General features: G+C 44.4%; 1 protein-coding gene across 1 annotated transcript; it reads left to right on the top strand.

Moving 5' to 3' along the window:
• The first annotated feature begins 1,396 nt into the window (after positions 1 to 1,396).
• Positions 1,397 to 26,447, top strand: ATP6AP2 (ATPase H+ transporting accessory protein 2). The gene is made up of 9 exons (XM_039256365.1): positions 1,397 to 1,601; positions 9,005 to 9,135; positions 10,765 to 10,896; positions 17,006 to 17,101; positions 17,735 to 17,872; positions 18,687 to 18,740; positions 20,398 to 20,547; positions 21,304 to 21,423; positions 25,411 to 26,447. The coding sequence occupies exons 1-9, from the start codon at positions 1,562 to 1,564 to the stop codon at positions 25,603 to 25,605; spliced, it is 1,056 nt and encodes a 351-aa protein (XP_039112296.1). The 5' UTR covers positions 1,397 to 1,561; the 3' UTR covers positions 25,606 to 26,447.

Here is a 26,447-nt window from a genome sequence, read left to right as displayed (position 1 = left end):
CCATGTGCCACCCTCTCCCCCATATAATCTCTTCTTTCCTTAAATCAAACAGTTAATACTCAACCTGACAGGCTCTCTCCATGTTGCATCTATCGTATGGTTTTTGCTACCTGCCAGAACCGCCTCTTCTCCTGTTCTTGATATTGAAACCACAAACGTCTTTCAAGGCCATGGGCGGGGGCATCCTTTTCTGATCTTAGTTGTTAAACTGTATCACTTCTTGCAAACAAAGTAGGCAGAAAAAAAAGCCCCTGAAAAAGTGGGAAGAATGGATCCAGGTGTGATTAGTAGCTCTAGCCCTCAGCTAACACTGAGCAAATGGACGAAGGAAGTAATATTCTTGTCCCATCGCTCCTGGTGATAGGAAAGTCTTTGGAGAAAGGGTTGCCAGATTTAGAGGATCAAGATACAGGATGCCCAGTCATATGTGAATTTCAGACAAGCAACAAATAATTCTTTTCTTTTCTTTTCTTTAAGTAGGCTTCCTATCTTGTTGCGGAACCCTAAGTGGAACTTAAACTCACCCTCTGAGGTCAAGACATGAGCTGATATCAAGGGTCAGAGGCTTAACCACTGAGCCACCCAGGGGTCCCTATGAATACTTAAACACATTTTTTAAGTTTATTTTTTTATTTTGAGAGAGAGAGAGCGCGTGCGCGAGGGCCGGAGAACAAGTGGGGAGAGGCAGAGAGAGAATTCCAAGCAGGAGCCTCAGTGTCAGCGCGGAGCCCACTGCGGAGCTCCAACGCACAAAACCGTGAGATCAGGACCTGAGCGGAAACCAAGAGTTGGCACTTAACTGACTGGGCCACCCAAGCGTCCCCGAATCCTTTTTTTTTTTTTTTTAACGTATAAGCATGTCCTATGAAATATTTATGACATATTTGTACTAAAAACGATTCGTTGTTCATCCGAAATTCAAATTTAACTAGGCGTCTCGTATTGTATCTGGCACGCCTGCTTGGAGGGCCGGTTCCGAGGCGCCTGGCTTCCTCCTAGCAGGTGCTCAGCATCTGTGCAATTGTTAGAAGAGAATCCAAATCAGCCCGGTAGCTTCCACAGCTGCACTCGTAGCGGGGCGGAGCCACGCGACCAGGAAAGACAGACACCCCGGTTGGAGACCGTCACGGGAGATCGGCCAAGGGGTCCGCACCTGGGAGCCAGTCCCACCCCGTGGGCACTCAGGAACCCTCGACTGGCTCTGTCATCCCCTACATCCCCGACCCCCTGCCCTACCCTCAATCTCGTGACTGGTGGTCACGGGCCCGGGGGCGGAGCTGCCCGACCCCTCAATCGCTGCCTGCCATTGGTAGGGTCTTCCATCCATCACTTTGGGCCCCGCCCAAGAGGCTGACGTTCCCCAGCCTGCGTCGCTTCGGCAGGCCGCGACGTAGCTGGCGATTGGCGGAGAAGGCGACAGTCGTCCCAGCGAAGGCGACGACAGGGCGGCCTCAGGAGTCGGGACCAGCCGGAGCGCGTCACCCCTTACCGCTGCGGTGGTCGCTCGCGTTCAGCCGGCCCGGTCCGTGCCGCCCCGGACTGCTGCGGCCGCCGCGGAACCATGGCTGTGCTTGCGGTGCTCCTGCCCCTCTTGGCTGCGGGTGAGGACCGGGGCGGCCGGGGCGCGCTCACGGTGGCCGTGAGCCTCGGGAGTCGGGGGCGGCCTCAGGTGGGCGGCAGCGGGGCGGGTGCCGCAGTGCGGGCATCCGGCGGCGGCCTCGCCCCGGCCGCCTCCCTCTCGGTCTTCTCTTTGGCCCGACCTGTGGCGACGCAGCCTGGAGGGCCGCCGGGGCGGAGCCGGGCTGGGCTGTGGGGGCACCTGGTTTAACCCGCCGCCTCTTCCAAGAAGGCGCGTCCGCCGGGGCTGCCGCGGGAGTCTTCCGGCACCGGAGGCACGGGGCGTATTTCCCAATTAACTGTGGAACCGCAGCCCTCTGCGAGGAAGGGAAGGCAGCCTTCGTAGCTGTCATCAGATGCCTCGTTTCATGGCATTTTTCTGCCGTCTTCTTTTGTAGCGTTTGTCATCAGTAATTGGTGAAATCTCTCCTCCCTGAACGTGTTTCAGGATACAAAAGTTGGAGACGGCGTAATTGCTTCTGTAGGGTTCTTTCTAAGGGCAAATTCGAGTACCTCTCAGTAGTTTGTCAGGGTTCTCCATTTTAAGGGTTTGGAAACCAAGATGTGAGTCACGTTCTTAAGGTCACATGCCAAGTAAATGGTAGCTTTCAGGGTAGAACCTAGGTTCTCTTGTATCCAGCAAGCCAGCTAGCTAATGCTTGGCCTCTCACTGTGTACCATGGGATTTATTTCCTTTCACTGCAGTTCTTAGAGGAAGGCATCATCCTCGCTTTACAGGGTGATCGAGCCGAAATAAATTACCCATACACGGCGCAGGTAGTAGGCAGCAAAGCTGGAGCTGAACCCAGAACAGCTGGCTCGAAAGTGTGGGTCTTTTCCATTATGTGTGTTGTGGCACAGGTAATGGAAAGGCGACGACTGCGTCGGGGTGGTGGGGACCGGGGCTGAGTGGCGAACGGGAGGCCAAGTTGAGAACTTTGAAAAATCGGGCTCTGTTTCCTAGTGTGTCTGTTTAAAGCCTGTGGGTTAAAAATCGTTGTGAGGTGCTGGGATGACCCGACCACCCCACGTTTGGAATGGTGGCTTAATTCTGCCCGAGGGTATAGACCACTGATATTCTTGAAATCTGCAGGTCTTGGCCATCCCTGGAGGTGTGCTCAGGGTGGTGTGTTGATGATAGTTATACTTATTTTCATACCCCCAAAGTTTTAGGATTGTCTTGTTCGTTTCGTTTCTGCTTCTGGCTCTGGAAAATTCATCCTGATCTAAGTATGTTACTTTTTTTTTTTTTTTTTTTTAAGTGTTGCTTATTTCTTTTGAGAGAGAAAGAATGCATATGTGCATTATCAGGAGAGGGGCGGAGAGAGAGAACCCCAAACAGCCTCTGTGCTGAGCCTGACGTGGGGCTCAATCTCACCAACCACGAGATCATGACCTGAGCTGAAATCAAGTCAGACACTTAACTCAACTGAGCCACCCAGGTGCCCCTAGTAAGTTACTTTGAGGGATGTTTTTAATTCAGTTTTCGAAATTTCAGAATCTTCCCTTTGTTACTGTGACTTAACTGAGTATCTGTTGAAATTTTTTTTTTAACGTTTGTTTTAGTGATTTGAAAGAGAGCATGAGTGGGAGAGGGGCAGCGAGAGAGGGAGATGTAGAATCTGAAGCAGGCTCCAGGCTCTGAGCCGGCCGCACAGAGCCCAATGCGAGGCTTAAACTCTCCAGTGGGTGGGATCATAACCTGAGGCAAAGTCGGATGCTTAACCGACTGAGCCACCCAGGTGCCCCGAAATTCCATCTTTCAATGTTGTGAGTGATACTATTTTGATTCAGTGAAGTTTAGGGGCTTTTTGTTTGTTTTGGGTCTGAGGCAAAGTAATTGCTTCTGTACATGGTTTGAACATGCTTTCCTAACTAGAATGGTCTAGTTCATACAGACTTGAGAATCACATCTTGTCAGCTTATGCATTACTTGGTCTTGTCATGTGAGGTTAAATTACTGTTTTCCACAATGACTAAATGTGATTTAGTGGAAAACATCTTTAAGAGATTGGACTTCTCTATTTGAGAAAAAAATAGAAGTCCTTTAAAATGGTGTTATCTACACCAGAGAGAGACACCGGAAGGGAGCTGGGGTTATCAATACCATGTCATGAGGAGTGTTTGAAAAAACTCAGGTGTTTAGCCTGGAGAGGAAAGGCCAAGGGCAAACACATGGAATTTGAAGAAGTGTCCTGTAGAAGAGGGATGTGATGTGGTCAGTGATACCCCAGAGGTCAAGTAGGACATCTTTTTTTTTTTAAACGTTTTATTTATTTCTGACACAGAGAGGCAGCATGAGCAGGGGAGAGTCAGAGAGAGAGGGAGACACAGAATCGGAAGCAGGCTCCAGGCTCTGAGCTAGCTGTAGGACATTTTTTTTAAGTTTATTTACTTATTTTGAGGAAGGGAGAGAGCTCCAGTGGGAAAGGGGCAGAGAGAGAGGGAGAGCGAGAATCCCAAGTGCATGAGAGTGGAGCCCGACGCAGGGCTCGAACTCACTAGCTGTGAGATCACTGCCTGAGCCAAAACCAAGAGTTGGACGCTTAACTGACTGAGCCACCCAGGCGCCCCTATTTATCTTTTCTCTCATTGATTCCATCCACCATTCATTGATTACAGCATAGTATGGTGGGAGTTCCGAAAGGGAAGGATACTTCCCCTCTCTCCCAGAATGGAGCAGCTGAGGGAAATTTTCCTGGGAAAGGAGGTGCAAATATGTGAAAGGTTGGGGTGGGAGCAAAAGGCAGTTTAGACAGAATGGCAGGGGTAAGCACAGAGATGTGAGAGCCAAAGAGCCAGTAGTTTGGTGGGGCCGGAATGTATGAGTTAAGTTGGGGACATCCCAGAAGAAGTAAAGTTGGTGAAGTTCCTTGGGTGTTAATGTTTTGGGTTCTGTCACCAGAGCTCTGGGCAGTGAGTGAAGATGGTTAAACTGATGGGTGAATGAGCACACCTGTATTTTGAAAAGGTTCTAGAAAGGCTGGCTCAGAGACCGGTGTGACATGTCCTAAGGCGGCCAGTTCTAGCAAACCCGGTAAGGACCTGGAGGGGAAGAGATTTGTGAGATAAGGAGAAAAAAATCCACAGAATTTGGTAGTTGATTGGCTGCGGTGCTGAGGAAGGATTTAAGGACGACCAGTTTGAGCGACCAGTTTGAGCGGCTGCGTGGAAGGTGGTGTCCTCATTTGAGAGAGAGAATACTGAAGGAGCCTGTGGAAACATGCTCAGTTCAGTTTGGAACCTGTTGAGTTTGAAGGGCCCGTGGGACTTAGAAGGAAACGCTCAGCTGACTGTTGGGCTCAAGGGAAGAATCTGGGAGCCATCTGTGTTTTTGTGTTTGCAGCCTGAGGAATAGATGGGCTCAGCCAGGGACGGGAATATAGAATAGGGAAGCGGTGAGGGTCAGGAAGGGAGTCCTCGGATCTCAAAACTGGGGGATGCAAGATGATCAATTGGGATGCCAAAAGAGGGTACTAGAACTTCCCTTTACGTCTTCTTTTTTTTTTTAATCTCCTGGATTTTTTTTTTAAAGTATATTTATTCTGAGAGAGACAGAGACCGTGTGAGCCTGGGAGGGGCAGAGAGAGAGAGAGAGAGAGAGAGAGAGAGAGAGAGAGAATCCCAAGCAGGCTCTGCACTGTCCACACAGAGTCCAATGCGGGGCTCTAACTCCTGAAACCCTGAGATCATGACCTGAGCTGAAACAGAGTCAGACACTTAGCTGACTAAGCCACCCGTTTTTGTTTTTTTTTTAATAGGAATGGTCAGATACTTCGTATAATGTCCTTCAATTTGAGTTTGATGTTTTCTCATGATTGAATAGGAAACAATACTACACAGTTACCTCATCCTCTTAAAAAAATTTCTGTCTTGGGGGCGCCTAGGTGGCCCAGTCGATGAAGTGTCCCGACTCTTGATTTTGGCTCAGGTCATAATCCCAGTTTCTGAGATCAAGCTTTGTGTTGGGCTCCGTGCTGACAGTGTGGAGCCTGCTTGGGATTCATATTCTTTCTTTCTCTCTCTCTCTCTCTCTCTCTCTCTCTCTCTCTCTCTCTCTCTCTCTCTCCCCCCCCCTCTCTCAAATAAACATTTTAAAACATTTCTATTTTTGTGTACTTTGTAATATATTATGAACGTATAGTCTATCCTACACGTGTGTATTTTATGTGTATATTGGGGCTACTTTCAGATTTTGTACTCAAAGGGTTGAAATCTAAAAAATTTGGACATCACTGTTTTAAAGGATGGATGAGAAAGAAACTGAGTCCCAGAAGGTGGACAGGAGCCCAGGCTTCATGAGGGTCAAGGCAGGAAGGAGGGAGTTGCCCAGTATCAGGTGCTTTGAGAAGTTAAATGAATTCAGGGCCGAGAATTGTCTTTTGGGTTTGGTGAGGGGTTTGAGCGGCCTGGGGGAGCCAGAAGCTGTGAGTTCGGTAGCAGTGTGAGATGAGGACGTAGAGACACAAACGGTGGCTGATTACTCCTCTGAGCATTCTTCCTCTGAAGGGAAGCAGAGGCTGGTAGGCCCAAAGGAGGGACTTTTGTGGTTGTAATTTACAACGGGAGCACTCTATTTTAAGGCTGAAGTGAAAGAGCCAGTTGAAAGGGGGAAGTTGCTAGTGGAAGGTGTGGCTTCATTCATTAACTCCGCAATTCTTTCTTTTTTTTTTTTTTTTTTAATTTTTTTAAGGTTTTTATTTATTTCTAGGAGAGAGAGAGAGAGAGACAGCGTGAGCAGGGGAGGGTCAGAGAGAGAGGGAGTCACAGACTGAAACAGGCTCCAGGCTCTGAGCTGGCAGTCAGCACAGAGCCCGACGCGGGGCCCGAACCCACGAACCGCGAGATCATGACCTGAGCGAAAGTCGGACGCTTAACCGACTAAGCCACCCAGGCGCCCCTCCGCAATTATTTCTTGAGCACCGGTGTGTGTGTCAGGCACCCTTGTTCTCAGCTCTTGGGGATATCGAGTGGAGCTTATATTCTACAGGGCCAGCCTTTTATGCCTACAGCCACGTAGCCGCCTGACTCCTGATTGGTGTCTTCCCAGAATAGTGGTGTAATAAACACTAAATGACTAATAGGTGAGCAGATGAAGGTCCCTCAGAAGGCTGAATGCCAGGATAATGTCAGACTCTTGGAGGGACGTTCCTGCCAACATCTGGAGGCAGAGGAGATAAGGCGGGGAGCTGGTGCAGATAAATTTCTGGTAGGGAGAGGAAGCGAGCAGTGGGAGGGAGTCCTGGGCTTTCTCTTGAAGCTGGAGATGAGGTTATTTGCTAAGACTGAGTCAGGGGGGATTAAGTTGCAAGAAGCTGGGAAGCTCATTTCAGTTCAGTACAAGGAAGGACTTTGCAGGGGACTGGAATGTTGGCACAGTGGAGATGATGGCCGGCAAAGGTAGAGTTTGTGAGCTGAGGTGGTGTCCTCCCTCCCTGGTTATATTCTGGTAGAAAAATGGATGACTTCTGTCAGATGTCCAGGACATACCTGTATTAAGCAGCAGTTTTTCTGTCCAGGAGGCCCCAGCTGTAAGGTCTTCTAAAGCTCGAGGTTGCTGAAAGACTGTTGTGCAGGCACAGAAGTGGGGGATCTACCTACAGTGTTGGGGGCAGGGGCGGCTGAGTGGCTCACTCGGTTAAGAATCTCATGGTTCGTGAGTTCGAGCTCTGCATCGGGCTCTGTGCTGTGCGGATCCTCTGTCTTCCTCTCTCTGCCCTCCCCTCCCCCCCGGCCCGGTTCTTGCTCTCTCTGAAAAATAAGTAAACATTAAAACAAAAAAACAATGTTGGGGGGCACAGTCATTCAGTATAGCTTTCTTGGCTGGGGTTGAGTGATTAGGGCCATAGTGCAGAACAGTACTATCTCCAGACCCAAATATGTGTATGGTACTTGGAAAGTATAGGTCTCTTGCTGCCCCATTTTCCTTAGCCTTTACAATAACCACTACTTGAGTGAACCAAGATGTCCATCAGTTACAGACAGCCATCCCATTCTGGCAATTTTTTTTTTTTTTTTTTTTTTTTTTTGCCTGCTTTCGGCTAGAACATTTTGGAAATTCCTGCTCTGGCGGCTGCGCTGAATTGAAACTCATAACTCTTCATGTTGTATCAGCACCATCCTGAGGCCTTTTATTTACTGTCAATACTGCAACACCAAAACATTTACTGTTGCTTCCAACTTTATTCCCATACCCCTTAAGCGGTACTTTCCTGAGGTCAAGAGAATAACAGCGATGCTTTATTAAAGTCTGATTTTCTCATACCAGGTAAGCATGGCCAAGATTTGTTTTGGACTTGGAGCTAATCTTTTCATAGGAATCTGAAAGTTTCCATTAGTTACTTGTTCTCGTGTTAAGCTAGACATCATTGGGTTAACACAAAATAGCTGGAAATCCGGACACCTCACCCTTAGTCCCCCCAGGGCTTATCAAATAGTCCCTTTATTCTCCTCCTTTGCCTGTTAATTCCAGGCTCCATACTCCCAGCTAGACTAGTGGCCTTTATTATTACAGAATATCTTTTGTCGGCCTCTTGATACATCCACCGGAAGTACCATTTCTTACGCTACTTTGTTTCTAAAGTCTGACGTGTTTATGTTCTGACTGGTAACATGCCTCTGCCGTTTGTCGGACAGTCCTCATTTGCCTGCGGGATGTAAAGAAAGATCTGGGATGTAAAGAAAGATCTCCGTCCTAAGATATGCGAACTTGCTAAGGTTTCAGAGTGAAATACTAGGAATTTTATGAGTTTGCATTTGAAGACCGGGTCGAGGGCAGACACAATTTAGAGATTTCAAGTTTCTTCCTTTTTAGTCTGTGCCAGGGTTTTGTTGCATTTTTAAATTCTGGAGAAATGCCATTGATTTTTTTTTTTAATGTTTTATTTATTTCTAGGAGAGAGAAACAGCGTGAGCAGGGGAGGGTCAGAGAGAGGGAGTCACAGACTGAAACAGGCTCCAGGCTCTGAGCTGGCAGTCAGCACAGAGCCCGACGCGGGGCTCGAACCCATGAACCGCGAGATCATGACCTAAGCGAAAGTCGGAAAGTCGGACGCTTAACCGACTAAGCCACCCAGGTGCCCCAAAATGCCATTGATTTCTAAGTCTTGAAGTGCCACATGCCCCCTGTTTAAGGGCCACGTGTAGGAAGGCATCTAGGAGAATCCTGTTTCATAACTGTGCCTCTCAGCAGAATGTATGCACTTAGGTTCTTAGAGCACTATGCTGAAAAATAACTTGTTTATGTTTTTGATTCAGCGTTTTGTGCAACAATATGTAGTATGCTAAGTTGAGAACGGGGAAACATATTTTATATTTAATAATTTTCAACGTGGGTGCAAAAGATTTACGTTGTTGATCACTCATTTATTAATCTGTTTTCTTCCAGGTGTTTTGGGGAACGAGTTTAGTATATTAAGATCACCAGGGTCTGTTGTTTTCCGAGATGGAAATTGGCCTCTACCAGGAGAGCGAATCCCAGACGTGGCTGCATTGTCCATGGGCTTCTCTGTTAAAGAAGTATGTGTATTTATTAAAAAAAAAAAAAAAAAAAAAGTATCGGAACTCCTTCTGAAAGTGTCTTTGCTGATTTCTTTTCATAGCCCAAGAAAGCAGCAAGCAAACCTAGGTATACTTGGTACAGATTACAAAAGTAAAAAAGCTCATTTGTAGTCAGGGAGGTTTGGAGATGTGCTACAGCTTGCTTATGAAACCAAGTCATCATAAATCATTAACCGTGTAATTCTTCAGAGCAGTGAGGTTCTTTGTACCTGAGAGTGCATCTGTCCTATTCTTGAGATGTATAGTTTTACCTTTTTTCCCCAGTACTCTATAGCTTTTTGTCTTTGTTCGGGCTATTACAAAATGCAACAGACTGGGTGGCTTCTATAAACAACAGACATTTATTTCTCACAGTTTTGAGGGCTAGAAGTCCAAGATCAGGGTGCCAGTCCGGTCAGATTCTTAATGAGGGCCCCCTTCCAGTTTGCAGACTGCTGGCTTCTTTTCATGTCCTCAGATGGTGGGGAGAGGGCTGTAAGGCACTATCCCCGCCGTGAGAGCTCCATCCTCGTGACCTCATCACCTCCCTAAGGCCTGCCCCTAATACTATCACATTGGGGAATAGTTTCCAACCTGAATTTGGGGGGTGAGGGGAGGGAGGTACACAGACGTTCAGCCTATTGCAGTTTATCATGAGTGATAAAACACATGTGCATCTTGCCTGAGTTTAGGAAGATAATGTGGTCAGTAGCTGTGGGATTGCCTAGGACCTTGGTTTCCCACAATGAAGCTGTAACCTGTGTAGTAACTGGCTGCTGACATGCAGTGGAGGGGGCCTAGATCCTGTCGGTGTGAGAGAGCTGCAGTTAAGGGCGAGAAGATAGGAGATGCAATTTGCTCTGTCTTGCTGTCGTTTTCTCTTCCCACTTCATAAATTTGGTGCTTTTGATATGGTCTCTAGATATCATCAGTCACTCAAAGGAACTCTCCCCCTTGGTGCTGAGTGTCCTTGAACCCAGAAGCCATGCTTGGGAGCTACTCTCTACTGGGCCTGTGGGTGGGGGCCCCAAACTCCTTGAGTGACTGGGACCGGTTGTTTACGTTTAAGGATGAAATTTGTACCTGATTCTTTACGAGCATAAATTTGACCAAAGTGGCTGTCAAAATAACCCTTAGAAATAATTATTATAAATTAATAGGAGTTACTTCCACCAGGAATTTTTTTTTTTTTTTATGAAGAGCTTAGTCTGTAGAGAAGACTTTTGACGTTTTGCTGTGTCCGTGTGAAAGAGAGAAACGACGCTGTAGATAAGGGCAAAGGATGATGTGGGGGAAGAAAGCATCTGTGTTTACATGAAGAAGGCAATAGTTTGTAATCTGGAATTTGAAAAGTACCAGCATTTCATTCTGCTTTCTTCCACAAAGGCTGTGAGATGACTGACTTTGTCACCTCAGATCTGTAGAAGGAAGCGTAAGAACACGAAGGAGGCTGAAATCCGTATCAATTGGACAGAACCTTTGCTCTCCCTGTGAACTGTCGTTGCCAGTGTCATCCCAGAACCCCTTGGCTCTGCTCCGTAGATGTTACTGGGGAAATAGTTTCCGGGCTTAATAATTAAGCACCATTTCATGCTTCCCAATGTTTAGGACCTTTCTTGGCCGGGACTCGCGGTGGGTAACCTGTTCCATCGTCCTCGGGCTACCGTTATGGTGTTGGTGAAGGGAGTAGACAAACTCGCTCTACCCCCAGGCAGTGTCATTTCATACCCTCTGGAGAATGTGAGTATTTATGATAAAAAAGGCATGCATTTTTAATCTTATCAGCTGTGTTATGAATTGTGTTCTAAGCACACTTGTCTACATTTTCTCGGGCATTATCTTGTCACTCTCCCTTCCGAATTTTACCTGATTTTTGTGTACGAAGGAGACCGGAGGCTATTTTGCTGGTTCATTCTTTCCTTCCCCGGCTCTTCAGGTGGTACGGCTGGCTGAGCGGTCGTGAGACACCCTCCTTCCACTGCCCGCACGTAGAAGTCACCAAAACACTTTTATGTGCGTGCCTCAACTTTCAGACATGGAGGGAATACACCTAGCTGCCAGATAGGAATGGGAAACTCAAAAGCCACAGCAGGGGAGCAAGAGCTGAAGCTGGAGTTCTGTCCCCTGCAGAAGGCCAGGGGCTGTAGCGTGCCATCTTGTCCTCAGAAGGGGGACTGGCAAAGCCCTGGCTGCTCCAGGGCTGCCCCAGAGGAGTTGGCCTGCCGCTCTCGGCGCTGGGACCCAGACAGCCTCCCAAGGGAAATCGGAACCACAGGCTTGTGCTGTGCAGAGCCCTGTGCTCCAAATTCCCATGACCCACCGCGTATGGACCTTCCACAGCCTGGGGCTGCTTTGGTTAAAAAAAAAAAAAAAAAAAAAAAGATGAGTTTCATTTACAAAGCACTTGCAAGGAAAATAAATGCCATGAGAGCGTCAGCAGGTGCAACAAACCACATTCATCCTCTTAGAACTACAGATAATAGACCAATCTCAAAGAGATTTGAAAATACATATGTTAAACTTGTGAAGGAGTTAAAGGAAGGGATAGAAACTATGAGGCAGTTAGATGATGCTTCTAATAGGTGGTTCGTTCATTGCTATTCACTTCTAAATATTTCATAATTTATACTGTGACTTCTTTAACCCATGAGTTATTTAGAAATGTTTAACATGTGGGTCCTTTTCAAATAATTTTTGATTTTTCAGTTTCTAATTTCATGGCATAGTCAGACTGGTCTGTATGATGATTTGGGAGAAATTTTTCACACTTTCTGTAGGCTAGTATTATTTCCAGGCACACGTGACATGATTACAAAAGGCCATGTACTAGACCACAAGGCAAATCTCAACAAATAATAATTAGTATCAAACCACTCTCTCTGACCACAGTGCACTGAAATCTGAAAACCACAAAAGGATACTTTAAAAATGTATCTGTATCTGCGGGGCGTCTGGGGGACTCAATCAGTTAAGTGTCCGACTCTTGGTTTCAGCTCAGGCCATGATCTCACGGTCTGTGAGTTCAGGCCCGGCATCAGGCTCTGCGCTGGCAAGGCACAGCCTGCTTGCAATTCTCTCCCCCCCTCTCTGCCCCTCCCCCACTCATGCGCATGCGCTCTCTCTCTCTCTCTAATAAATAAACTTTAAAAAATGTATTTGGAAGGGTGGGGAGAATGAAGGAAATAGGAAAGGGGATGAAGAGGTACAAACTTCCAGTCATGAAATAAAAAAGTCACAAGGATATAAAGTAAAGCAGAGGGAATACAGTCAGTAATATTGTAATAACTTTGGTGACAGATGGTAACTAGACTTACCGTGATGATAATTTCCTAATGTGTATAAATGTCAAATCACTGTACACCTGCAAACGAATATGGCGTGTCGACTACACTTCAGTAAGAAATAAATAAATGGGGGCGCCTGGGTGGCTTAGTCGGTTAAGCGTCCGACTTTCGCTTAGGTCATGATCTCGCGGTTTGTGGGTTCGAGCCCCGCGTCGGGCTCTGTGCTGACTGCCAGCTCAGAGACTGGAGCCAATTTCAGAGTCTGTGTCTCCCTCTCTCTCTGACCCTCCCCTGCTCACGCTGTCTCTCTCTCTCTCCTAGAAGTAAATTTAAAAAAATATTAAAAAAAAAAAAAGAAATAATAAATAAATGAAAATGTATTTGGAAATGGGAAAAACAAAATAGATGACTCCTTAGCTTTAAAGCACACTGAAATCTTATAAGCTGTCAGAGGAGAAACACTGTCATTACAAAGGAATGAAAGTAGAAAGATAGCAGATTTCCTATTGCCATTAGGGACTAGAAGAGCAAACTGAAAAGCAGTAATTGTCTAGTATAAGGCTAGGCTGAGAATATTGTGTACATCGTCATAATAATGAAATGATATGGATCCAGTGAGCGTTAGGACTATTGGGAGGGTGAAGATACAGAAATGGAGTGTATGGATGGGATGGGGGATGGGGCTGTGTGGTTGGTGACGTGGGAGAGATAAATCCTCATTTTCTTTTCTTTTTTTTTTTTTTAATGTTTGTTTTTGAGAGAGACAGAGACAGAGGAGAGGCTGAGAGAGGGAGACACAGAATCTGAGGCAGGCTCCAGGCTCTGAGCTGTCAGCACAGAGCCCAGCACGGGGCTCGAACTCACGAACCGTGAGATCATGACCCGAGGCAAAGTCAGATGCTTAACTGACTGAGCCACCCAGGCGCCCCAAATCCTCAGTTTCTATAATGAGTGATAAAGAGATGATGCCTAAAATTGAAAAATCAAGATGTAGTGATATAAACATTACTTACTTACAGACGGCAAAAGGAAGCAAAGGATTTGAAAGTGGGGATCTTCGAAATGGGAAGTGGGGCAAACTTATTTTTCATAGGAAATCTAACAACTATTTGTATCTTTAAACCATATATATGGATATATATGGTCTTATTATTTTTAATGTTTATTTTTGAGAGAGACAGAGACAGATCATGAGCAGAGGAGGGGCAGAGAGAGAGGGAGAGACAGAATCTGAAGCAGGTTTCAGGCTCTGAGCTGTCAGCACAGAGCCCGATGTAGGGCTCAAACTCATGAGAACGTGAGATCATGACCTGAGCCGAAGTCAGATGCTTAACCAACTGAGCCACCCAGGTGTCCCACTTTTTTTTTTTTATATTTATTTTTGAGAGACAGAGCTTGAGCAGGGGAGGGGCAGAGAGGGAGCGAGACACAGAATCCGTAGCAGGTTCCAGGCTCCGAGCTGTCAGCACAGAGCCTGATGTGGGGCTTGGACCCACAGACTGAGATCATGACCTGAGCCGAAGTTGGATGCGTAACTGACTGAGCCACCCTGGTGCCCCTAAACCACGTATGTGGTTTTCTGTACAACTTTTGAAAAATAATTTTTTTAATCAATAGGAAAAGTTGGAATAAATGTACTCCCAAATAATTCATGAGTTGAAGAGAATATCACAGTGGAAGTTTTGAAATTATTTGGAACTGAGTATCAATGTACCACATATTTTAAAAATGGTGGGGTGCGGCTAAAGTGATAAGGAAAATTTATAGCCTTAAGTGCACATGTTAGACAGTTTAAAAGATCGGAAATGAGCTAAAGAAGCCAACAGAATCTCAGAATAAATGGAAGGAAGAGAACAATAAAACTCAAAAGGCAGATTTAGGGGCACCTGGGTGGCTCAGTTAGTTAAGCATCCAACTCTCTTGATCTTTGCTCAAGTCTCGATCTCAGGGCTGTGAGTTTGAGCCCTGCATTGGGCTCCACACTAGGCATGGAGCCTATTTAAAAAAAAAAAAAAAGCAAAAAAAGGCAGGGGGCGCCTGGGTGGCTCAGTCAGTTAAGCCTCGGACTTCAGCTTAGGTCATTATCTCGTGGTTCGTGAGTTTGAGTCCTGATTCCGGCTCTGTGCCGAGAGCTCAGAGGTTAGAGCCTGTTTCAGATTCTGTGTCTCCTCCTCTCTTTGGCCCCTGCCCGCTCGTGCTCTGTCTCTGTCTCTCTCAAAAATATTTTTGAAAGCAGACTTAAAAATTTTAATCTTAGTAAGATTATTAAGTATGCAATTTCTGTGAAAACCATTGTGGAAGATCCCTTTAAAATAAATATATAGGGGCACCTGGGTGGCTCCGTTGGTTGAGCATCTGAGTCCTGATTTCGCTTCAGGTCATGATCTTGTGATTGTGGGAATTGAGGCCCACATCGGGCTCTGTGCTGACAGTACGGAGCCTGCTTGGGATTCTTTCTTGCCCTCTCCCTCTACCCCTCCCTCCGTGTGTGTGTCTCTCTCTCCCCCTGTCAAAATAAATAAATAAACGTTAAAACAATTAACATTTATTTTTAAGAGAAAGCGTGAGCAGGAGAGGGGCAGAGAGGGAGGGAGACACAGAATCAGAGTCAGGCTTGGAGCTGGAGGCTTGACAGCTTGGAGCTGTCATCACAGATCCCGACACCGGGCTCCACTCACGAGCGGTGAGATCATGACCTGAGCTGAAGACGGACGTTTAACTGACTGGGCGCCCCTAAATAAACAAACTTAAAAAAAATTAAAATAAATACATAAATATCCAAAATGCTATTAAGAATTTAAATCATACAATCCAAAGCTAAACATTTTCAACAGACTGGCCTCATTTTACATGAGTAGAAGCTGTGAAAAGAACTCATGGTATTACTTGACCCTGACTGACTACTCCTAATACTTTTCCTGGCAGTAGGTGGTGAGTGAAATCCAAGGCTCACAGGACAGAACCTACAAGAGCAGCAGGTGTTGGAATTCCCCTTAATGAAGCTGCTACTTGATTAGCCAGCTGTTTTCATTAGAATGTCAAGTCCTAAAGATACAGAAATGTCATTTTCTCAAGGACACACACACACACACACACACACACACACAGCCTTCTGATAGGGTGGAAGAAAACAAGTCAGATTTTAAGCAGCTGAGCCTTTTCCTTTTAGAGCTTAGCAGTCTGTGTGATTTTTGTCTTCACAGTTTGGCCCTTACCTGACTCTAGCTTCTCCCATTTGGTTGCTAAGGATAGGTTACCTTTCATCTTCAACTTTCTGACACGAGTGCCATTTCACGAGGTGGAATGAGGCCGGAGAGCATGTCACAGCTCTCGCGTTCCCTCCAAAGCCCGAGGTGAACTGTGTGACTGCGCGAGGAAGGCACCTGGGGCTGCCTCGGGCACTGTGACAGTGTACAAGTGTGACCCCTCCCCCTTGTTCAGTTTCCCCACAGCTTCTTTTAAGAGAATTTTGTGAAGAATACGCAGCTTGAGTAAGAAAAGATTGGTTTTATTTCACAGTATCATGAAGTTGATCAGTTTACTTTTGATGCTGGGATTTCATCTAAGATTTACTAATCATATTTCTTTCTGCCTATACCATGTTAGCCAAGGGAACTACCAAAAAAAAAAAAAATCACTGTAAGAAATCTCCATTACAACAAAAACACTATTATAGCGCTTCTTCTACTACAGTAATGTTGAGACTAGCATAGTTTTTTGAGAGGAAATGTTAGCATAACTTATTTTTAAAAGTAACTTGGGGTTAAAAACAAATGCGGATGGAAGTCAGAATTTTGGTTACCCTTGGGGGTGGAGAGAGTGGATGGGGAGCCTTCTAGGACGCTGATAATGTTGTCTCTTGACCTGCTTGGGCTTTATGTGCATATCCATTTGTAAATATTCCTTGAGCGGTTACCCCAAGATCTCTGCACTGTTATATGTAATACCTCAAAGAAAAAATATTCAAGAATAAAGGAGATTTTACTACAATTGGTTATTTCAATTTGATGTGGTCCCGCGATAGAGGCTTCAAAATTCTTATGACACACTTTATGCCTTGTCTGAGTCTACATTCTATCTGGAGATAAACCCTAAATCCAGCATTTAAAATTTTTTGAAATGGGAAATGAGGTCTAGTTCTCTTTCAGTTAAATTCCTCTGACCTCCTCTTACATACAAGTTAATACCTTTTTGTAGACTATACATTCTTTGTGACACACTTAATCCATATTAAAGCCAAATTACTTCCTGCTTAAAATACATGACCTACGACCAGAAAATGATGGTTTGTGCAAGAGTGTTGTGTCCTTCATGTTGGCAAGCTATTTCCCATTTAGGCTTATTGGGAGATACACACTCCTGGCCCACTAGGGGGCTGTTTTATGTGTGCCCTGAAAAGGCTGTTTATATTTCAAAATGATGTGAGTCTTTTGAATTTACATAGGAAATGTAAATGCTGGGTTTTTTGTTTTGTTTTGTTTTCTTTTAAGGCTCTTTTGTTGCTGGATAATTTTTCTTACTCCTTGGGTTCTGATGATAATTCAGGTCTTACTCTTAAATTTCAGGCAGTTCCTTTTAGTCTTGACAGCGTTGCAAATTCCATTCACTCCTTATTTTCTGAAGAAACTCCTGTAGTTTTGCAGTTGGCTCCCAGTGAGGAGGTAAGTGATACAGTTTTTACTGAGGATGCTTTAAAAACTAAGCTTCCTTGGGGCACCTGGGTGGCTTAATCGGTTAAGCATCTGACTTCGGCTCATGATCTCAGTTTGTGAGTCTGGGCCCTGTGTCAGGCTCTGAGCCGACAGCTTAGAACCTGGAGCCTGCTTCAGATTCTGTGTCTCCGTCTCTCTCTGTGCTTCCCCTTCTCGTGTTCTGTCTGTTTCTGTCTGTCTCTCAAAAATAAACAAACAAATTATTTTTTAAAAAAGCTTCCTTATTTAATGAAAACTTAAAACTTACGGGGGTGCCTGGGTGGCTCAGTCAGTTTAGTGTCCAACTTTTGATTTCGGCTCGTCGTGATCTCATGGTTCATGGAATCGAGCCCCACGTTGGGTTCCAGGCTGACAGTATAGAGTCTGCTTGAGATTCTCTCCCTCTCCTCTGCCCCTCCCATGCACATGCTCTCTAAATAAATAAATTTTAAAAACCCTACTTTTATGAAAAATTGCATATGCTCTGTATGTGTGTGTATATACGTATATATATACACACACGCTCTATATTGTATTTTAAATATACTCTGTATATTGGAATTAATCTGCAGACTGTAACAACATTTTGGATTTTTCTTGCAGAGAGTGTATATGGTGGGGAAGGCGAACTCAGTTTTTGAAGATCTCTCGGTGACATTACGACAGCTCCGCAATCGCCTGTTTCAAGAAAACTCTGTTCTCAATTCACTTCCCCTCAATTCTCTGAGTAGGAACAATGAAGTAAGTAGTGCTGTCATTGAATGAATAAATATCATTACTAATTTCCCATTTCTTATGCTCCCTGACTTGAGAGCAAACTTGCAATTTTAGGAAATGACAAGTTTTACAAATTGACTGCTGGAGTAGATTCTTCTTTTTTTTCCTTTAGTGTAATTTTTAAATGAATCTCCTGACGTGTAGTCTAGCCTAAGACTTTTTAGTGAATTGAGTAAATTAACATTACATTCTCATGCTGCCACCAGTTAAGGCAGACGGGCCAGCCGTCCCATAAACCACCTGATGGCTGGAGCTGTGTTGATCTGGGTACCTAGAGGCCGTCACTCACTGCCATTTCTGATGCATTGCCTCCTCTTCCTGATTCGTACAGTAGAGGGAGGCACTCTTACCTTCCTCCCAACTTTACCTCCTGTGGCTGAGCAGGGCCACTGTGTTTTCTGCTCTGCTGCGGAACATGTTCAAGGAATGTGAGTAGCAGACGGGGCCACTGGCGGGGCCTCACTGCAGTGTTAGAGAATTGTGTTGCCCTGTGGGAAAACCACTTGAGAGTGTGGATGCGTTATTATACCTTTATCAAAAATACAGCTATTGAGTCGTAGTCCCTGCCTGGGAATGACCATCACCTTTTTTGTTAGGAAGTAATGTTTTTATGTGCATTTTCAATTGAAATGAACCTACCAAATGGAGGACATTTGTTGCATAAAGTCACCTACTGTGCTTAATGCATGTAGTATCTTGTTCCTTACTTGATAAATGGCAAAGCACGGCTCTCTGGTGCATATTTAAAATAATGTTTATTTCCTTTTGTTCTCTGCAGGTTGATCTGCTCTTTCTCTCTGAATTACAAGTGCTACATGATATTTCAAGTTTGGTAAGTAGGCTGCTCTAGTATTTGTTTCATTTATTTTGGTTCCAAAAAACATTTCCCGAGAATCCTTGAATGATAGTGAACCCAATTAAAGTTTAAGTATGCCCTTATTTTATGATATGAAAATTGAGAAATCAGTGGTGGTGGGAATTTTGAACTCTCTTGTTACAGTGAAATTATTTTGCTTTTCTGCTTTTAGGACAGATAGGAAGTATATCTTCTAAGAACACAGGCCTGGGAGTAAGGCTACCCTCACTGTAGTCCTGACTTGGCTGTTGATTTCTTGAGTCATTAAAACCTAATTCTTCTATCTTTATCTGTGGGTCTAAAATAGAAATAAACAGGGGTGCGTTTGTCAGTTGAGCATCTGACTGTTGATTTAGGCTCAGGTCATGATCTCATGATCATGGGATTGGGCTCTGTGCTGAGCATGGAGCCTGCTTAGAAATCTCTCACCCCTCTCTTGCTCACACACACACACACACACACACGATCTAAAATAAAATTTAAAAAGTAACAGAAATGTTTGGACTAATAATGCTGTTGTCAGGAAGGAAATGAATATGCCTGCAGTATATTCTGTGTGTGTGATTTTTTAAAAAATACTTCTGAAATTTATTTTGAGAGTGAGTGAGCAGGGGAGGGGCAGAGAGAGAATCCCTATCAGGCTCTGCCCTGCTAGCGTAGAGCCTGATGTAGGACTCAAACTCAATGGACTGCAAAATCACGACCTGAGCCGAAATCAAGAGTTGGATGCTTAACGGACTGAGCCACCCAGGCGCTCCTGTGTGAATAATTTTTTTCTTAATTTTTTTTTTTTAATGTTTTATTTCTAAGAGAGAGAGAGCGTGAGCAGGGGAGGGTCAGAGAGAGAGGGAGTCACAGATTGAAACAGGCTCCAGGCTCTGAGCCGGCAGTCAGCACAGAGCCCGACGCGGGGCTCGAACCCACGAACCGCGAGATCATGACCTAAGTGAAAGTCGGACGCTTAACCGACTAAGCCACCCAGGCGCCCCAAGAGTGAATAATTTCTTAAAAATCCTCCTGTGACTGAAATAAGAAAACTTACCTGTATACTGTCTTCTGAATTTGTTGCCCAAAGTTTTCAGCAGGTTAGTTTGGGGGAGTCTAGAGGTGTACTGCTGGGGCCAGCCAGTTGGTCTAGGAGGGCATTTGGGAGGGATCTGCTCTCTGAGCACTGATCCCTCATGTTCTCTTGTGATCAAACTAGTCCAACTATCTGTTCTTTCATATACCAGCTCACAGCTAAGGTTTTTTTGTTTAAAGTGAGCTCTATGTAGGCCCAACGTGGGGCTCAAACTCCCGGTCCTGAGATCAAGCACCCCATGCTTTACTGGCTGAGCTAGCCAAGACATCCCTCCTATCTGAGGCTTTTTTTTTTTTTTTTTTTTAACTAAGGAGTTGTTAGAGCTTTTATTAAATATTCAAAGAGTCTTAAAATTGCTCTTAAAAATCAGATTTGTGTTGGGTTTATTAGAAACTCTCATTTCGACTAATTCTGTCTGCCACCATTTTAGACCATTTGTATGTTGTGGCGCACTGGTATGGTTCCCGTTCAAGCTAGTCTAGTTAGGTATAAGACCTTAAGTGGCTGGGTCTGACATTACTTTATCCACTTCCTTTTCTTTGCTCCCCGAAGTTGTCTCGACATAAGCATCTAGCCAAGGATCATTCTCCTGATTTATATTCGCTGGAGCTGGCAGGTCTGGATGAAATTGGGAAACATTATGGGGAAGACTCTGAACAATTCAGAGATGCTTCCAAGATCCTTGTCGATGCTCTGCAAAAGGTAAATTATTGATGGGGTATGAGCAGTAAGAGTATGGCCATTTCACTTTTAGTCTCTTAATGGAAAAACTCATTTAGTGAAGTTCATTGACTGAAGAACCTCTCATTTTAGTGACCAAGGGTGGGGGTCAGAGGTGCGTGCTGACAGGTCTCTGCTGCTGGCGCAGACAGCACGGGAGATGACCATTAACTCCAGCACAGTACTTTTTCTTCTTACTGTAAAATACACATAAAATTTGCCATTTTGACCATTTTTAAGTGTACATTTCTGTAGTATTAAATACATTTACATTGTTGTGCAACTGTTACCACCATCCATTTCCAGAACTTTCTTCTTCCCTAACTGAAACTCTATCCCCATTAGCCCTATGAAATCATCGAAGGAGAACACGTTAGCACAGTCCCAGACACTGAGTAGATGTGTGATGAATGCTAGTTTCTCTCTGCCCTAGGAGTTGCTCACGTGCAACTCTAAACTTTATTAGGTATTTGTGATGAACCAGAGACCACTTAGGAAGATTTTCATTTGCCTTTCCTACTTCCCTTCCCCCAATTTACATGCCAACAACTTGTCTCTTAATTTTATTTTGAACATTTGAATATATGTTGAAGTTGAACACCTTTCTGATTTTAACATAATCAAACCTTTAGGACATAGTGTACTTCATTAGCCAATAGGCAAATGTTCTTGTAAGTGCACAGAGCTTTAAAATCATTTTAATAAATGTGATTCATAGTAATGTCAGTAACTCTTCAGTTCGCAGATGACATGTACAACCTTTATGGTGGGAATGCCGTGGTGGAGTTAGTGACTGTCAGATCATTTGACACATCTCTTGTGAGGAAGACAAGGACTATTCTTGAGGCAAAACAAGAGGTGAGTACATTTTTAGATCCTGCTTTAAAACTACAAAGTTAAGGGGCGCCTGGGTGGCTTAGTCGGTTAAGCGTCCGACTTTCGCTTAGGTCATGATCTCGCGGTTCGTGGGTTCGAGCCCCGCGTCGGGCTCTGTGCTGACTGCCAGCTCAGAGCCTGGAGCCTGTTTCAGTCTGTGACTCCCTCTCTCTCTGACCCTCCCCTGCTCACGCTGTCTGTCTCTCTCTCTCTCTCCTAGAAATAAATAAAAAAAAAAAACATTAAAAAAATTAAAGGCACAGCTCATATACCCTTATAAAAAAAAATAATAAAAAAAAAAATAAAACTACAAAGTTAAAACCCCCACAGAATCCTAGGTCACCTGTGGGAGACATGGAAGAACAGTCAGTAAATTTGAAAAACAATTTAAATGAAAACATAGGTTGCTTATTCACATAGGCATGTGTTTTGCCAGGGTTTGGGGGTTGTAATCAGATAAAGCAAGAATTTGAGTTCGGGATAAATCTGTCAAAGCCAGTAAGAGAATTCAAATGTTGCTATCACAAGGAGACATGGGAAGTTAATGTGAGGGAGTGGTAGGATTCAGCCTGTGGAGTCTGCTTTTCTAGGAGGTATGCGGTCTGTGTGGCATAGTCCCTCTTCTGCTATGATCTGCTCTGTCTACTCCTGATAATTTACTACAAGTTTTTGGCCTGGATCTTGCTTTAAGCATTTAGAGGGGCCTGGGCAAGGGTGTTAGCCATAGCAAAACATGTGTTTTGCACGTTATATATATATATATATATATACACACACATATATACACACATATATACACACACACATATATATATACACACACACATATATATATATACACACACACATATATACACACATATATATACATATATATATACACATATATATATATACATATATATATATACACACACACACAAGAGCAGCATCGCCGATTAGCTACCCAGTCGTTTACAGACACTCCCTTTTGGACCCATGTGCAGCTCCCACCGTGCTCAGTTTTATTGAGTGCATTGTGGCACTTAAAGATGGTCCAAAGGTAATGCCTGTTCAAGATAAGCTAGGCGTGACTGGTTTGAGGTGGTTTCATTCTGTGATTGGAGTTGGAGGACCTGATTTAAGACAGCATGGCAGGCTAGACAATCCCACCAATTTCCCCAGCGCAGAGCACCTAGAAATACTGATAAAACAAACAGCTTTTTGAGCACATAACTTAGGTCTCAAGACAGGGAACTTCTTAAGGAGCAAATAAAGAAGAGGTACTAGAAAACTAGTAAGTGGGCTACCCTAGGAACATTTCCACTTGGGTTACCAGGAAACCAGGCCCTTGGCTCCCTAAAAGGGTGGTGTTTGAACCCCACCCCTCCATATAAAACCATAAGACTCTCTGAGGGCTACGCCCTTAGGGAGAGGGTAGACTAGAAAACCGTCACTGCCCACCAGCCGGAGACAGAACGGCTGCTTGGGCCCTGTGTAGTTGGGGTATGTGTTGGGGATGGAAATGTCGCTTGCGGATTTTTTTTCCCCTTGGAAAGGAGGAGGTTTATTTTATACCGGTGCGCTCAGAGGAGATTGACTCTTCCAGAGATCTGAGCCCTCTTAGGGAATTCTTAAGGTTTTAAATTCTTGAGGTTTGTGGCTCAAATTTCTCTTACCTGCAAGTTCTAAGAAGCCCCAGGCCAAGAAATTAATACAAAGACTGGTGAAGACCTGCGGTGCCCAGCAGGAGTCCATGTAAAACCTCTGATAGGACATTCTATCTCCACAAGCCACAGTGGAGGGGGCGTCCCCAGATGTGAACTCAGAACACTGTAAAGCAGGTGGAGCCAATCCACCATGAGTGCAAGGTAGCGACTAAAGCATCCATTAGATAGACCAGCAAAGACCAGCAAAAACCTCAATAGAATATGGGCAAAGGCTACAAAGCAATTAAAATGTTTAAAGGAACAAAGGAGGAGTCAAGAAAAAAAGAACAAGATACTTTGAGAGAGAGAGGGAGAAAGAATCCCAAGTAGGCACCACACTGCAGAGCCCTAGGTGGGGCTGGAACTCCGGAACCATGAGATCATGACCTGAGCCAAAATCGAGTCAGGCGCTTAAGCGGCTGAGCCGCCCAGGCGCCCCACAAGATACTTTTTTAAAAGGCAGATTTGAATGTAACCAAAGACTTTACGTACTAGATTCTTTCAACATTGTCCACGTTGGGCCTGTGAGTTTTATATGCAGCAACTCCAAAGAGCAGCGTGCCAGTTTGAAGAAGGTACCCTTGTTTGGGGAGTTTGGCAAACAAGTTTTGTAGAGGTGAATTGGCTTGGTCTTCTCGGAGATGTTAGTTGAATTTATAATGGATAAAGTGAGTTTATTAAGCAGTAGTTTCTGAAATTATTGCACACGTGGCGAGGGGCTAGAATCAGGTGGCGGATGTTGGATTTTCTTTACCTACAAGGTTGTGAATTAACACTTTACGTATGTAATCTGAATTTTTAAAGTTTCCTATTTGTTAATTCTAATAGATGAAACCACTGAGATGGGAGGTTGGTACCAAAGATTCCTGGGAATAAATACCATTCTGTTCAGACCCGTGGTCTGTGTCCTCGCTCTCCTGGGTCCAGTGCCTGCCCCTCACTTCTGTGCTGACGGGTCTTGCCAACCTCCCAGGAAACGAGGCCTTCAGCTTGAGGTTCTTCTCATGGTGCTGGGCATGGTCTACAATTAGATTGTTTAGTCACAGAGCAGCACAGTCATCACCACCACAAAGAGGCACGGAGTTGTACACAGGGACAGAGAACCCCTTTACCCCCAAAGACGAAAGAGGTCTTCAAGGGTGAATTCCTCCTCTCTAAGGTCCCATGTACAAGGACCCACCCTCTCTCCCATGGAAATCACGATCTTTCTTTAAGTTTGAGGGGGAGAGGAAAGAAGTTAAGGAGACATTTGCGTGCTTACAGCATGCCAGGTGCTAGGGCTGTGGGGCTACAGTCTCTTCTCTTTCCTTTTAAGAGCAACCTGATCCTGTCACTCACTTCCTGCTTGAAACTTGTCAGTGACTTCTCAGTGCGCGTAGGCTCCAGGCCAGACCCCCCACGCCTTCCTCTAGCCACATCTGCTGGCGTCCTCGTCCCGTTCTCTAGTCCGAATGAACTACGTTTCCCAAACGGTGCCTTTGCACAGGCCTGGAATAGAGTCCAGCTTCACCAAGGCCCAGCTGGATGAAGATGTGGTTGAGTGAACTATTTGTTTTCATCTTTAAAAACAAAGCAACAAACTAGGTAGCACACGGAAATGTGTAACATGTGTGGTACTAGTTAAAGAAAAAAAAATTTAACACTATATAAAGCAGAAGGGAATATTTGTTCTATGAACCTCCTTGTCTCTCTACCCTCCCCATCTATAGGTAGGTGACTGCTGCCCTGATAGGTTAATCATGTCCTTGTTTTCTTCATGGTCTGACCACTTAATGGATTTACCCTTAAACGGTGTTTGGCTTTGCCTGTATTTGAATTTTATATAAATGGAATCACACTATTCGTATTTTTCTGTGTTTGCTGCTCATTCTTGTTTCTAAGGGTCACACAGGCCGGAGTGCAGTCCTCCCTGCTGTGGCTTCCGTTGTGTGGATGTGCCACGTCTTCCGTGCTGTTAATGGATGCCCTTGTGCGTGCCTCTTGGTACATACAGAAGTGTTTCCTAGGGTGTGGACTTGCCAGGTCACAGGATATTGACATTTTCAGCGTTACTGGTGTTGCCCCATTTTCTCAAGCAGTGGGACTGGTATTTATACTTCCACTGACCATGCGCTTACCTTTTCTGGGAAGGCTCCCCTTCTTGGTTCCTCCTAGTATAAGCATGTCTTGATTCCACCTAGGAATAAATGATTGTCAGATAAATGAATCCTAGCTACCAAACTGGGATAATTTCCTATCTTAAAATTCTTCCCTTTTGATATTTTTCTTTTTTTCATTGTAGAGGAATCCACCAAGCCCCTATAACCTTGCATATAAGTATAACCTTGAGTATCCAGTGGTTTTCAACATGGTACTTTGGATAATGATCGCCTTGGCCTTGGCTGTGATTGTCACCTCTTACAATATCTGGAACATGGATCCTGGATATGACAGCATTATTTATAGGATGACAAACCAGAAGATTCGAATGGATTGAACTTTCCTTATGCCAAACATAGAAAAGGGGTTTGGAAATTGGCTAACTCTTTTAGTATAGTTGAAAGTAGATGGTATACTTTAAATTTATAAAAAAGAAGAAAATTTTTGTTCTGTGTGCCTGTGATGTTCTTTTAAAGTGAATATTGCTGTGGATTAATTTGTGTGATTAGATTCTAGAATATGCTCAAATATGATATAACCATTTAATATAATTTCATTCCATTTAATATTTGGAATTGTGCACTGAAATAAATGTAAAACATTTAGAATAGCTTGTGTTATTTATGTTGGGAAAATGCACTGAATTAGAGAAACTTATGAGTGTTTAATAACCTCCTTACACAGGATAGGTGAAAGTGATATGTGGGCTGTTATATCCTATGAACCATTTGTAAATGTCTTAATTTGATGTAAATATCTCTGCAACAAGATAGGAGCTTTTTAACTTCAAGTAGCCCTAAACTATGAGAGTGCTTATTACAGTTACTTAGATTGGGCACTGCATCTGACTGACAGAGGATAGCTGTTTTTTAACCTCTTCTGAAAGTTTGGTGATGCAGGTCATGGTGTTGATGATCTACACTGATCCACAAAGAAACTAGCTTTGTGGAGTTTATAGATACCTGTAATTATATACACAAAAACCAATATTTGGGGGACATCTTGGGGCTTGAATATAAAATCTTTTAGTAACTCCCCCCCGTGCAAGTTACTATTAATAATTTGTGGTACAACGTCATTCTCTAGAATATTAAGTGGAAGTAGATGCTCCCTACTTTTCATGCGGAAGTGGACCAATGTCTATAAAGAGTGACAAATAAAGTTAATAATGGTTCCAAA

The sequence above is a fragment of the Hyaena hyaena genome, unplaced genomic scaffold (genome assembly GCF_003009895.1).
Source record: "Hyaena hyaena isolate Hyena2069 unplaced genomic scaffold, ASM300989v1 scaffold_12, whole genome shotgun sequence".
NCBI lineage: Eukaryota > Metazoa > Chordata > Mammalia > Carnivora > Hyaenidae > Hyaena > Hyaena hyaena.
This window is presented reverse-complemented; position numbering and strand designations above follow the sequence as displayed.